Source organism: Camellia sinensis, chromosome 4, assembly GCF_055761805.1.
Source record: "Camellia sinensis isolate YWXY chromosome 4, ASM5576180v1, whole genome shotgun sequence".
Taxonomy (NCBI): domain Eukaryota; kingdom Viridiplantae; phylum Streptophyta; class Magnoliopsida; order Ericales; family Theaceae; genus Camellia; species Camellia sinensis.
In genome coordinates, this window is record NC_138964.1 from 197,447,593 (window position 1) to 197,461,870 (window position 14,278).

Here is a 14,278-nt window from a genome sequence, read left to right on the forward strand (position 1 = left end):
ATTGTTGTCACCGACACCACCATCATTTCATTACTACCACCACCAAGATCATTTCATTACTTCTATCAAAACCTCACAGGAAAAAATAAAATAAATAAATAAAAATAAAATTACTACAACCTTTCACCTCCACCACCATCGTCATGGCCACTATACCACCATAACTACCACTACTAGTCCTCTATCTCCAGTACATCACCCCAACCACATTTCCTTCATCTCCACCACAATCCCCATAGACACCATCACCTCCATCTCATCACCACAGCAAAAAAAATTAGGAAAGAAAATTTTAAAAATAATAAATTTCAAATTTCATCATGTACATGTTAAACAATTTATATTAGTTTAGCACTGAAATATTTTTTTAAATAAATTTTTAATTTAAAAATTCAGTATTAATTTTTTAGTACGTAAGTTTTGATTTTCAATTTTATCAAATATCACCTTAGCAATTCACTTAATTATTGGTAGAATTACAACAATTTGTATAGTTTTAACAATAGTCATTATTGCTTTGGCATTTGGCAATAAAATTTTAAAATTTTTGTTCCTGGTAAACAATAAACCAACTCTTGAGTTGTAGCATCCCAAGTCCCAACCTGTTTATTGCTTTTTATCTGCAGTGGTTACAACTTTTTGGGTGGTGGCAAAATAAACCAAGTGCTGAGACATGTGTAATGTTGAAGCTCTGAGTCATCAATTCAAAAACTCAATTATTTTACGAAAAATCTATTCTTATAAAAAAAAAAATTATACAATTGTTTTTAATTATAATGATATTGTAGTAACATTTTTACAATGGAAAATGTTTGAGGGTCACATTTTTTGTGGCCACAATGGCTCAAAACTGTCAAAACGACGTCGTTTTTGGTGCAAAAAATGCCAAAAATTGTGGCCCTCTAGCATTGTTGTTTTACAATTAACTATCATCTTAATATTTGATTTGAAGTAATAAGCTCACAAAACAGGCATATCATTTTATATACTTTTTTTTAATTGTAATATTATCTATGTACAAGAAGCTTTCATAAATAAAGCACCTTTATTTGACACCGTTATGAGAGAGAGAGAGAGAGAGAGAGAGAGAGAGAGAGAGAGAAATACAAGATGAATTGAGGTGCCTACTGTGTCAGGTATAACTGGACTTGTTGTGAGTAAGGGTGGGGGCCTATTTTGGATTTATCAAGATGATCTTGACTATTTATTTTGTTTAGGACATTCATTTAAAACGATCAAACTCTAACATTTTCATAATTTGTTCATATTTGTTTGGGAAAAAAAACCCTTGACAAGAACGTAATTTTAAGAATAAACTTTTATCTAGTATGCGTCTATCAATATTTGCCCGATTTAATATTTTGCATGAATAAATTTCTCAACAAATCTTATAAAATAGACCATTGAGACCAGCCTCACCCCTCCTCACAGCACGGCCCCTCAATCCCACAAAGGGAAGTCTTTTATTATGGGGACACTTACTTGGGACTGCAATCTTCATAAGTTTGAGAACAAGATTCCGAGAATAAGTCCAAGTGGTTCTGAATGCAATTCTCATGCACTGTACATATATAAATACGCCACTACATGTATGCTTATACATCCAACATGGCTTCTTGTTTATATATAGAAAAGGAAAAAAAGGGGACCACCCTTCCACACCCCCCAATTAGGCCCCGATTTGCCTACTTATTCATCAACATTATTATTGGCCCATTTTTTTTAAAATTATTTTTAATTCAAAGGAAAGTTCAAATAAAACATAATTAAAAAAAAAAAAAAAAAAAAGAGAGAGAGAAAGAAATACAAGATAAATTGGAGGGTTTTCTCATAAACATCATTGGTGGTGACAAGGGTGTTCACGTGTCGAATCAAGTCAGTTCGCTACCTACAAATAGAAAATACAACTTATTGCGTTTTGAAAAGTTGCTAAAAAATTAGTTTTTTAACTTTTTTAATCTATTTTATTTTTTTATGAGTAAAAAATGTGAGAAGTGATGTAATGCAATGCAAAATAGGTAAAAAAGCTAAAAATTGACTTTTTACTAAGTTGCCAAAACACCCCTTAATTAGCCTTAAACACTCTTTATTAGGAAAGAGGGGAAATTGGAAGGTCTCCTCAATGTCATCGATAACTTTTGATAGGGGTGAGCATGGTTCGGATTGGACCGGATTGGGGTAAAATTAGGACCAATCCGTTATCTACGGTTCCTGAAAAATTGGAACCAATCCAATCCGTTTAAATCATGGAACCAATCCGAACCAATCCATTTAAATACGGATTGGATCGGTTTAGAACCACGGATTCACATAATTAAATAACAAAAAAATATATATAACACTTTAATTTCATAAAAATATAAACATAGCACTATATTAGTTCCACAATAGCAACATCTATTTCTATAATAGCGACATACTGTGCTAGAATTTAAACAACCATGAGAAAACTTATTTCAGCATAAATATTTAGACCATTACAAATTAAAACTAAAAACTAACAAAAAAAAGTAATAAAAAAAAGATATTATACGGTTTTAGATTTGAATTTAGATTTTATATAGAATAAAAGAAGATACTATGAGGGAGGATGTATAATAAAAATATATACTATTTGTATACAGTCCGGATCGGTTCCAATCCGGAACCATGGGGTTCAATCCAGAACCAATCCGTGTACTACGGATTTTTAATTTTTCAATCCGAAACCGAACCACGGATTCAAAAAACCAATCCAAACCTATCGGATTGGACTGGACTGGATCGGATTACGGATTTCACGGATTCCTTGCTCAGCCCTAACTTTTGAGATCATTTCGACCCTACTTTTTAAATAATAATTTGGTGTTCCTGGATTATAACATCTATTTATAGTCGGTCATATAAAAAAAGGAAAATGGCCCAGACTCCCGGTGGGGATGACTCCCACCATCCCTACTGTTTTTTGATTGGTTCATATATATATATATATTTTTGTCTTCTACTTGCAGCCCCCCACGTGGAGGTAGGGCTGCTGGGGGGTCAACTCCCATTGGGTCAGAATGATTGATAAAAAAAAATGATAAATTACAACTACATCTCTTAAAATTTGTTTAAAATACAGATTACCTCCTATGATTTAAAAAATTATAAATATCCCTTGGTCAGAATTTTTTATTTAATAGAATTAATTAAAAAAATAAAATTCATAATTGCTCTCCTATATAATAATAAAATTATCTAATTTATTAATTGAAACATATTTCTAATATTATTAAAAACTGCTAATTGACTTCATAATTTATTAATAAAAGGGTAATTTGTTATGAAATTAGAAACCTCAGGAAGTAAAATGTAATTTCTAAAATTATAGAGAGTGATTCGTATTTTAATCAAATCTCAATAAGTGTATTTATAATTTACCCTAAAAAAAAATTTAAAACTATAAATCTCATCTCTTTTGAGAAGGTGAAAATGTGATATCTACTCTCACCTTTTGTTACTTGATTGATAGTTAATGTGAGAGTTATAGACTAACAAGTAAAATTCTCCAAATGCGACGTGAGAAAAGTTGAAAATATGTGAAAAGTACTTCAAATATGTAAAATACATTGAGATTTTAATCTTTTCAGCATTTTCTCTTACCTTAACAACAATCCATTAAATTGTTGTTAGCATCATTTTTCCTACTGTATACATTTTTAACCAAAGAGGATGATACTGCGCACATGGTAGCTTGTTACTAGATGCTGATTTCATGTGTTAGTAATAATACAATATTATTGTTGTATTGAATTTTGTATGTAGTAGATAGATTTTATGTTTATGAGACGTGAAAATATGAATGTTTTTGAATATTTTAAAATAATATGATTTTATAATCTTAAATGGATCAATACACTTTTTAAAACTGAAGGCCCAAAATTTTAGACTAAGTAAATTTTGTAATGCAGTCACTTACAATATGGAACTCATCAATTTTTCCTCATATTTTTTTTTGTTGTTGTCCCTATTACTGGGGGTGGATACTGGCCATTAGTCTACCTAAACACCGTGTTTTGTTTAGAGCAGCTACAGTGGAACTGTTAACCTTCCACTAGTGTTAGATGTTAAATTTTTGACCAACTTAGTTCTATTTTGTTCATACAATAGAGTTGCTAAATTGTTCATTAGTGGTCAAAGTTAGTGTTAGATAAATAGCATGTTAATTGTAGACAACGTTTTAGCCAGCGAGGGAGAGAGAGGGAAGTGCTGTGGGATCGTCCGGCAGGATGTCCAGCTGGTTGTTCCTCCCGACGTCTGATCCTTCAAGAAAAATAAAATAAAATTGCAAAGTTTTTTTTGGCCGGCCGAATGATTTTATGGCCGACCGGCCGGCTATTACCAAGCAAATGTGTTAACTGACAGAAAGAGAGATAGGCACTAACAGTGCAGTGGGGTTGGGGCCCACTACACTTTTCGATTATTTTATATTTTATTTATTATTTATATATATATATATATATATTCTTAACACACACTTTAACATATTGATTGTATCACTATTTACTCACTAAATTAACAAACTCATATTTTTATGTTTCACTTTTATCATTTTTTATTATATAACATACTTTAACACACATTTTTAACACACCCATTGTGGATGCTCTTATCTTTAGTCCACTAACACTTCATTGGTTTTTTTGAATCGTTTAACTCCAAATGTTTATTGAGTAAATTATTTATAAAAAAAAATTAAATTAATCAGATATTTATAACCATATAATTGATTATAATTGTCTTAAAAAAAAAAAAAAAGATAATAAATATAATTTTAAAAATAGATCACACGACCACAAGACTGCAAAATAAAGTACAGGAGAATAAGAGTACCTAGGGTCCACCCCTTTGCATCAATCTCTACCGAACAATGTCTTTGGATGCTGTCAAAATATATTTATGTCCCCAACTGTACCATGTTATGCTCCTATAATGCAGGGGAACCCTCTCTCTCTCTCTCTCTCTCTCTCTCTCTCTCTCTCTCATGTAGACATAATCTTTTGCATGATCAATAATTTGTTCAATTACTATGACACATCCAAAGGTGGAGGAGAGCACAACTGATATGTTATCCCTTCTATCTCATACTTGTGTTATATTCACACAAAAAAAAAAAACAAAAACAAAAACAAAAAAAGGGCTGGACTCCTCTCCAGATTGGAGGATACTATCTAGCCTCGTGAAAATTGCCACGAATTTTGTTTTGATAGTTTGAATTTTTTATTTTTTAAACAATTTTATATATATCATTTAAAAAAAGTTACATCAATATAATAATCGTAACTTATTCAATTTATTACGTTTGTCACAAAAAAATAAACGATCTATTTTAAAAATACACTTATCGTTCATCTTTTAGAGACAAACATGATAAATTAAAATATGTTATAATTATCAAATCGACTTAATTTTTTTTATAAATGATATACTTAAAAAATCATACAAAATAAACAATTTAAATTATTAAAATAAAATTAGAGACAAGTCTTATGAGGCCTAGTTTGGCATCTCTAAAAAAATTTAAAAAGTCAAAAAGTTACTAAAAAAGTTAAAAATTACAAAGACGTGATTGGTACTGAGAATTGATGGTGTACTGAGAATTGATGGAAAGGCTGTCAAAGGGGAAAAAAAAAAATAGGCATATATATTTTTTAAATTTGAGGGTAATGTTGGGCCAGTGGGGGCCCACCACGGGTCTCATTTTGTTAATCCAAACTGCCAATGTGTAGAACTCGTCGAGTACTATATATCTATAAAAAATCACGTTAATCGGATATAGATAGCTACATGATTAAATCAGTTTTGTATAAATAATAGATGGTATTATAATTAACGATTGACAAAAAACTAACACGATCAGATAGCTATTGATATCTGATCAATGTGATTTTTTACAAGCATATAGTACTCGACGAGTTTTACATATTGAACGGTTCCGATTAGTAAAACGGGACCCGTGGTGGGCCCACATTGGCCGAACAACACCGTCTAATTCAAACCCGAAAAGGAGGCAACCATTTTCCATCTCCTAATAGCCGACTGCACTGCCTAAGTACTGTACAGGCTACTCAATCACTTCTCCTATACACTTATTTATATAATTTTTTAATACATATTTTTCATAAAAAATTAAAAAATTAATCTAAACATCCATCTTTTTTCTTTAATTTTTTAATTTAAAAAGATAAAAAACATATTTATTTAGGACTTCACAATTACAAATTTATTTGGTATCATAGAGAATGGTTCGTAAGTCAAACCTTTCACTCCAATCGAGATATAAATTTATAATTATTTTTGTCATGAAATCATTTGTCACATTTCATATATTATTTTTTCTCATCTATTTTTAAAGATTGGACCGCCCTCCAATTTGCGTTAGAAGTGTTGATTGAATTTAAAATAAAAACAAACCATTCAAATTCAAATCATATGACATTAAGGGGGTGATTTGAGATGTTTTAATAAGTTTATTTTTTGATTTTTTATAAAAAAAATATGTAAAAAAAGTAGAAAAAGTAATTAGAAAAATAGAGAGGAGATATTGATAAATGTTAATTAATGTGACACAAATAAGTGTATGTAAGTAAAAACTATATATATTTTTAATTTATCCCAAACACTTAGGTAGCGTTTGGTAACGTTTACGTTTTTTGTTTATGTTTACAAAAATTTTATAAACTGATTTTTGTTTATTTTCAGAAAACATAAATTACAAACGCGTTTGGTTTGAACAAAATATTTTAAAAAAATTTAAAACATAAACTAAAAAATATGTTTGTTCAGGCCTAAAATATTTATATTATTTATGACAATGGAATCACACACATGATAATTGAAAAAAATTAATTTAAAAAATAATTGAGAAAAAAATATTTGAAAAAAGAAATTATTTGAAAAAAAATTAATTAAAAAAATAATTGAAAAAAAAATTTAATTGGAAAAAAGATTAATTGAAAAAATAATTGATTGAAAAAAAAGATTAATTGAAAAAAAAATATTTGAAAAAAAAAATAATTGAAAAAAAAGATTAATTGAAAAAAAAAATTGTTTGAAAAAAAAATAATTGAAAAAAAAGATTAATTGAAAAAAAAGATCAATTGAAAAAAAATTAATTGAAAAAAATTATTGAAAATAAATTATTTAAAAAAAATTGAAAACTGAAAATGTAAACTCATTTTTTGAGTTTACGTATTTTTTCTCAAATTTATAAACTAAGACAACCATTTATAAACTAAAAAAATTATCCAATAAATTTTTATGATAACTTTTTAAATTTTTATAAATATAAACTAAAAACAGAATAGTTACTAAACAGACCCTACTAAATAAAAGACAAAAGATTAAAAAGCATGATTTGACCAGTCATGGCCTTGTGTGGCTACTTTAGTTTATTTTGGAGGATTGATTAAAGAGGAAATTAGTTTAAAGTCCCTTTATTATTTTTAGTAATAAAAAAAATTCATAATATTAGTTTTTGATATCTAAGGTCCCTAAATTCACACATATATATTATATCAGAGAAATTTGACTATCTCTCTTTCTGATCTTCATTCTATCAAACTTCATTTCTCTCTCTACCTTCTCTATTTCGTCTCTCTTTCTCATCATTGAACCCAATTCATTAGCTAAATTAGCAGAATGCAGAAAAATTGTCAAAATTCATTCTTAACAACAAGAAAAGCGTTAACTTCAATGGAAAGAAAATGTAATACCAGTTTGCGTGCAAAATAGTGACCATTTATAGATTGATAAGTAAGCACAGCTGAATCCAATGACATATAATATATGTACATGTTCCCCCGCAAATGAAATGAACCATTTTTGCAAACCTGAAAAGTATCTAATTTGTTCAAATTTCTCTGCATTAGAATTTCTCTTGTATTGAATTTCTCTGGTTGTTCAAATTTCTCTGGTATTAGATTTCTCAGGTTTAACTAAACAACATTAACTGAGTTAATAATTATTTTATCATCTTGAAATAGCCCATCTGATATTTACTGGACATTTTCAATTTTTTCTGAATTGAAATTTTCTCTGGGTGTTAATTCAATTTTCTCTGGATTGAAATTTGGAATCCATGTTTTAGTACATATTTAGTCCATGAATTACATAGTGTAGATTGAATTAATAGGTACTGAATTAATAGGTACTAGATCTTTGGCTTATATCACTACCCTCATGAATTACAGAGTGTAGATTGAAATTAATAGGTACTGATCTTTAGATTAAAATGTTCAATTTTCTTTGGACTAAAATTTTTTCTAGGTGTTCAAATTTCTCTGGATTGAAGTTTTCTCTGGGTGTTCATTCAATTTTCTTTGGATTGAAATTTGGAATCCATGTTTTAGTCCATATTTTAGTCCATAAATTACAGAGTATAGATTGAATTAATAGGTACTGGATCTTTGGATTATATCACTACCCTCATGAATTACAGAGTGTAGATTGAAATTAATAGGTACTGATCTTTAGATTGAAATTTTCAATTTTCTCTGAGTGTTCAAATTTCTCTGGATTGAAATTTTCTTTAGTTGTTCATTCAATTTTTTCTGAATTGAAATTTGGAATCCATGTTTTAGTCCATGAATCATAGAGTGTAGCTGGAACTAATAGGTACTGGATCTTTGGTAGGTACTGATCTCTAGATTGAAATGTTCAATTTTCTCGGGGTGTTCATTCAATTTTCTCTAAATTGAAATTTGGAATCCATGTTTCACTACAACAAAAACATACTTTAGTGGCACTACACTAGTGGCATATTTTTAGAAAATGCCACAAAAAAATGATATTTAGTGGCACGTTTTTGAAAAATGCCACAAAACGATAAACATAAAAGGCTCTAGTGACATTTCAATGAACAAGTGTCACAAAACTACAACAAAAACATACTTTAGTGGCACTACACTAGTGGCATATTTTTAGAAAATGCCACAAAAAATGATATTTAGTGGCACGTTTTTGAAAAATGCCACAAAACGACAAACATAAAAGGCTCTAGTGACATTTCAATGAACAAGTGTCACAAAACTACAACAAAAACATACTTTAGGGGCACTACACTAGTGGCATATTTTTAGAAAATGTCACAAAAATGATATTTAGTGGCATGTTTTTGAAAAATGCCACAAAACGACAAACATAAAAGGATCTAGTGACATTTCAATGAACAAGTGTCACAACACTACAACAAAAACATATTTTAGTGACACCATACTAGTGGCATGTTCTTAAAAAATGTCACAAAAAGAATATTTGGTGGCATTTTTTAGAAAATTGTCATAGAGCCACAAACATATAAGGCTCTAGTGGCATTTCAATTAAAAAAGTGTCACTTCACTACAACAAAAATGTCACTACAACAAATTTACACCTTAGTGACACTACACTAGTAGCATGTTTTTAGAAAATGCCACATATATAAAAATTGGCATTAAATGTTTTAGAAAAATACCACAGAACCACAAAACATATACGGCTCTAGTGGCATTTCAATAAAGAAATATCACATCAATTTTATGACATTTTATAAAATAATGACACAAAAATTTATGTTCGTGACATTTACCAACAGATGCCACTAAACTTTAGTTGCAATGACATTTTTTAAAAAATGTCAGGACACTAGGTAGGTGCAAATTACTTTTTATAGCACTTAGGTGAAAAGTGTCATAAACAAATATTTTATAGCATTTTAAGAAATGCCACTAAGCCAAAAACTTTCTAAGCTTATAATGACATTTTTGAAAAAATAAAAAATGCCAATATATTTTCTAAAATTTTAAAATGCAGTAAATGATTAAAAATAAATGAATTAAACTCAACATACACTACAGGAAAAAGCATATTCGGCGACTAAATTTCCTGACAAAAAAAATTTGGTCGCTGAAATTATAGCTTTCAGCGACCAAAACAGCATTAGTTGCCAAAAGTAAAGCTGTTTGGCGACTAAACAATTTTAGCAGCCAAAAGTCTACAATTGGCGACTAAAACTAAGTTTGGTCGCTGATTATATGGGTTTTACTGACTAAAAAATTTTAGTCGCCAAAAGTAAAGCTTTTTGGTGCCAAAAAAAATTTTAGTAGCCAAAAGTCTACAATTGGCGACTAAAAAATAAGTTTAGTCGCCAAAAGTGGTCATTTTTAGCGCGGGAGAACTAAAATCCTAAGGCGGGAATAAAATTTTTTGGTAACTAAAATTTTGGTAGCTGAAAGTGCATCTTCGGCGACCAAATCCGATTTTGGTCAACAAAAGTTAAGTTTTTTAGCAACTAAAAAACAATTAGTAGTCAAAAGTATAGAATTGGCGACTAAAAAATATTTTTAGTTGCCAAAAGTGGTCTTTTTTTTATTTTGGTAGTAAATAGTTTATTTTACATAAATTATGTTCAATAAAATAATTATGTTTATACATATACTTTTATATTAATATAGATGTATGTACTATATAAATAATATATGTTGCATATATAATCATGTGGTGCTATAGAGGTGTAGTGGGAGAGTGTGGTGTATAAGGTTTATGGTGCGGAAGGTTGGCGGTTCAAGTCTCCGCAAGAGCGGATCAAATTGTTCTACAACGAATTATCGTCATGAATGGCACTTGATAGCGTCACGAATAGTGCCTACCATGACATTAAAATGTCACTGAAAGGTTTTAGTCTTGATGGTGTAATGACACTTACAAGTGTCACTAACTCTTTTTTTAATGGCGCTTGATAGTGCCACAAATAATATCTACCATGACATTAAAATGTCATTGAAAGTTTTTAGCCATGATGGTGCAGTGGCACTTGCAAGTGTCTACCGTGGCACTCGTATCTACCGTGGCACCGATAGAAGTGGCACTTATTCAAAATGCCACAAGACCAAAAAATGTCATTAGAAGAATAGTTTTGTGGCACTTTCAAATGTCACTAAACTAAGAAAATGTTGTAGTGTTTTAGTCCATGAATTACAGAGTGTAGATTGAATTAATAGGTACTGAATTAATAGGTACTGGATCTCTGGATTATATCACTATCCTCGGAGGACTAATATTAAGAAGCAGAGTACTATCCAGAGAAGTTTAGATTTTCTCTATGATATGTCCAGAGAAATTTGGAATTTTCTCTGTGATGTGTCCAGAGAAATTCTCTGGATTGAATTTTCTCTGGATTAATATTGAGAGACCTTGGACATTATGAAAATAATGAATGTTCTTTATGTTATAAAATTTTAATACCAGGGACCTTAAAAAAAAAAGTTCCCTTGATTAAAAGTTAATTTTTTAATTTTTTAAATTATATTTAATGTGTTTGGTTTCAGTTTTTTTGATTCAGTGTTTTAGAAATTAAAGTTTTTTGTTTTTTATTTTTAATAAATATTTTTAAAATTTTTTTAGATGCATCTTACTTAGATTATCTAACTAGTAAAATAATTGTAAAAAAATATTTTAAAAATTAATAAATACACAAAAATAAAAATAAAAATACTGAATTTTCATATATTTTTTTTATATTTTTGGTATTTAGTGATTTTTTTTAAAAAAAAATCACAAATATTATACTTTTAAAGTGTATTTATGTTAGGTGTGTCTAAAAATTAAAAAAAAATTGCTTAAAATATTTTTAAAAATTCAGTGAAAACAAAAAAAAATGAAAAATAAAAAAGTAAAATTTTCTAAAAACCAAAACCAAGCAAATTAATTACTTCTCTATTATTTTGTACATTTAAAAAATATATATATATATATATATAAAATCAATTAGACGCCACTAAAAGTGAATAATACTGTTAGACCATATCTAACAGATCACTAAATATTTCATCAAATTTAAATTCGATAAAAAAAACTTACTTTTTCCTACTTCAATAGTTCATCAAATCTTTTAGCAAATTCATGATTTCTCAATTCTTTCATCAGATTGAGGATGGATGCACCTTTCATCAAATCACTGTTCATAGTTATTGGATTTTCACCACTGAATATCCCCCAGATGTTCCTCCGGATGACCATCCCAAGACAAAAATTTGTAAAAAATTTACACTGGCCGGTCGACTGGCCAGACATCCTCCTGGTTGACCCCCAGATGACCACCTCAAAGTAAAAATTTGTGCAAAATTTACACTAGTCGGTTGACCGCCCAATCGACCAATTTTCTGATGAAATTAACTTTAAAAACTTTCATTAAAGCACATAATATTAAATTTTTACTTAAATTTAATAAAAATTTGAAACATCGTTAAAAATGCTCATAGAAAGTTTATAAGAGAGAATACAGATGATGATGATAAGCAGAGAATCCCAAGCTAGACATGCCCAACAGTAGAACATGACATAAGAATTGCAACTTTAGAAAAGGAAAACATATTTCAGATGCTATATACCTATTAAAAAATAAAATAAATTAAAAATCTGGAAAATTATTTAAATTTGAATTTGAGTGATGTGAGTCACAATAAACTTGAGTCCAATCTATATGTTTTAATAAATTTTAAGTATTTTTCTTAGTATATTTTTTATACATAACATTTATGCTACACTTCGTATGTAATATATTGAGGTTTATTTTGAAAAGAAGAAGTTGATTTTTTTTTTTTTTTAAATGTGTAAAAAAATATAAATGTAATGTGACTCAAAAAAATTAAAAAAATTGATAAGGTGGCTTTTAACTTACATGCCGAAAGAGAAAGTCTGTTTGATGCAATTTTTAATAAATTAAAAGTTAATAATCAGCAGACAAAAGTTAAAAGTACTTGTATTTTTTTTTTCAATAATAATAATTTTTTTTTTAGTTTATTAAGTTATTTCTAACTCATAAATTATAAGGAAAAATTATATCAAGCATTTTTGCACGAATTTTTTAAATAAAAAATATATAAATATCTCCAGAACTTATACCGAACAATTCTATAATTAGACAAAATAACTAATAAAAAAATATTGAACCCCACATGTATAAATTGACCACATTATAATGTACCACTTGACAATATTTCATCCAATAATTTATAAAAACCTTTTATGAGAACACCACATAAAAATGAGATAAATTTAAATAATAAATATCTTCCACTTCCTTTCACTTAAGACATCCCTCCATCCATTGAACTCCAACTTGATCTATCCCTATGTAAAGCCAAGGACTTCCATTTATTTAAGCCTCTATATGTACCTTCATACAATCAAATACTATAAACCTTACTTTGAGAGAGAGTGGTGGTGCAATGGTCATCCAAGATCAAGAAGTGAATGAGATATTACTAGTCAACCACCAAGATCATGATGAATCAAAAAAATGTGACACTGACCGTGATGATCATAAGTTGGGTGATTGGTTGAGTCTAGGCCTCAACACCACTGAGCCCTCCAATGCTTTAGAGTATGGTTCCATTTCCAAATCAAAACCTCCCAAAAACAAGGTCTTCTCATGCAATTTCTGCATGAGGAAGTTCTTTAGCTCCCAAGCTTTGGGTGGTCACCAAAATGCCCATAAAAGAGAGAGAGGAGCAACTAAAAAGTACCATCATCCTCAGAGGATGATGATGATGACAACCATGGGGTTACCCTCCAATTCTCCGATGACAACGGCTCGGTCTCTTGGTGTCCAAGCCCACTCACTTGTGCACAAGCCAAGCAGAGAAGGGTCTGCCGTGGTGGCTAGGTTTAGTGATGCCACCACCACAGGGGTGGGGGTGTCATGGACACCACCCTTCATGGTTGAAGAATCAATGGATGTGATATGGCCAGGAAGCTTTCGGATGGAGAAATTTCCCAATCAAGGGTCGGATCAGCAACATCTCGATTTGAATCTCCGGTTGTGATACGTTTATCTTATCAATAATGCTTTGCACAGAACTAATTTTTCCGTGTACTTCTATGTAATTTTATTTTTTCGAGCGTAGCACTACTCTCATCTTGTTGGTCAAAGTAGATCAAATCTAAGGTCGGATCAGAAAAATTTCGACTTCAATCTTTGGTTGTGATGCGTTTATCTTATCAGTGATGTTACAGAATACATTATTTTTTTGTACTTTATTTTTCAATATACATAGCACTACCCTAATCTTATTGATAAAAGTATACCAAATCAAAGGGTAGATCGGCAAAATCTTGACTTGAATCTCTGGCTATAATACGTTTATCTTATCAACCCAAATCACATTGATTTTTCTGTAATTTTTTGAGTGCACATAGGACTACTCTGGTCCTGTTGTTCAAAGTAGATCACATCATGGGTTAGATCGGCAAAATATCAACTTAAATCTCCGATTGT

General features: G+C 29.7%; 1 protein-coding gene across 1 annotated transcript; it reads left to right on the forward strand.

Moving 5' to 3' along the window:
• The first annotated feature begins 13,229 nt into the window (after positions 1–13,229).
• On the forward strand, positions 13,230–13,826 carry LOC114310190 (zinc finger protein 7). Its single transcript, XM_028256133.2, has one exon. The coding sequence runs from the start codon at positions 13,230–13,232 to the stop codon at positions 13,824–13,826; it is 597 nt and encodes a 198-aa protein (XP_028111934.1).
• The last annotated feature ends 452 nt before the right edge of the window (positions 13,827–14,278 follow it).

Coding starts and splice junctions, on each gene's coding strand:
- LOC114310190 (XM_028256133.2), top strand. CDS start 13,230: ATGGTCATCCAAGATCAAGAAGTGAATGAGATATTACTAGTCAACCAC.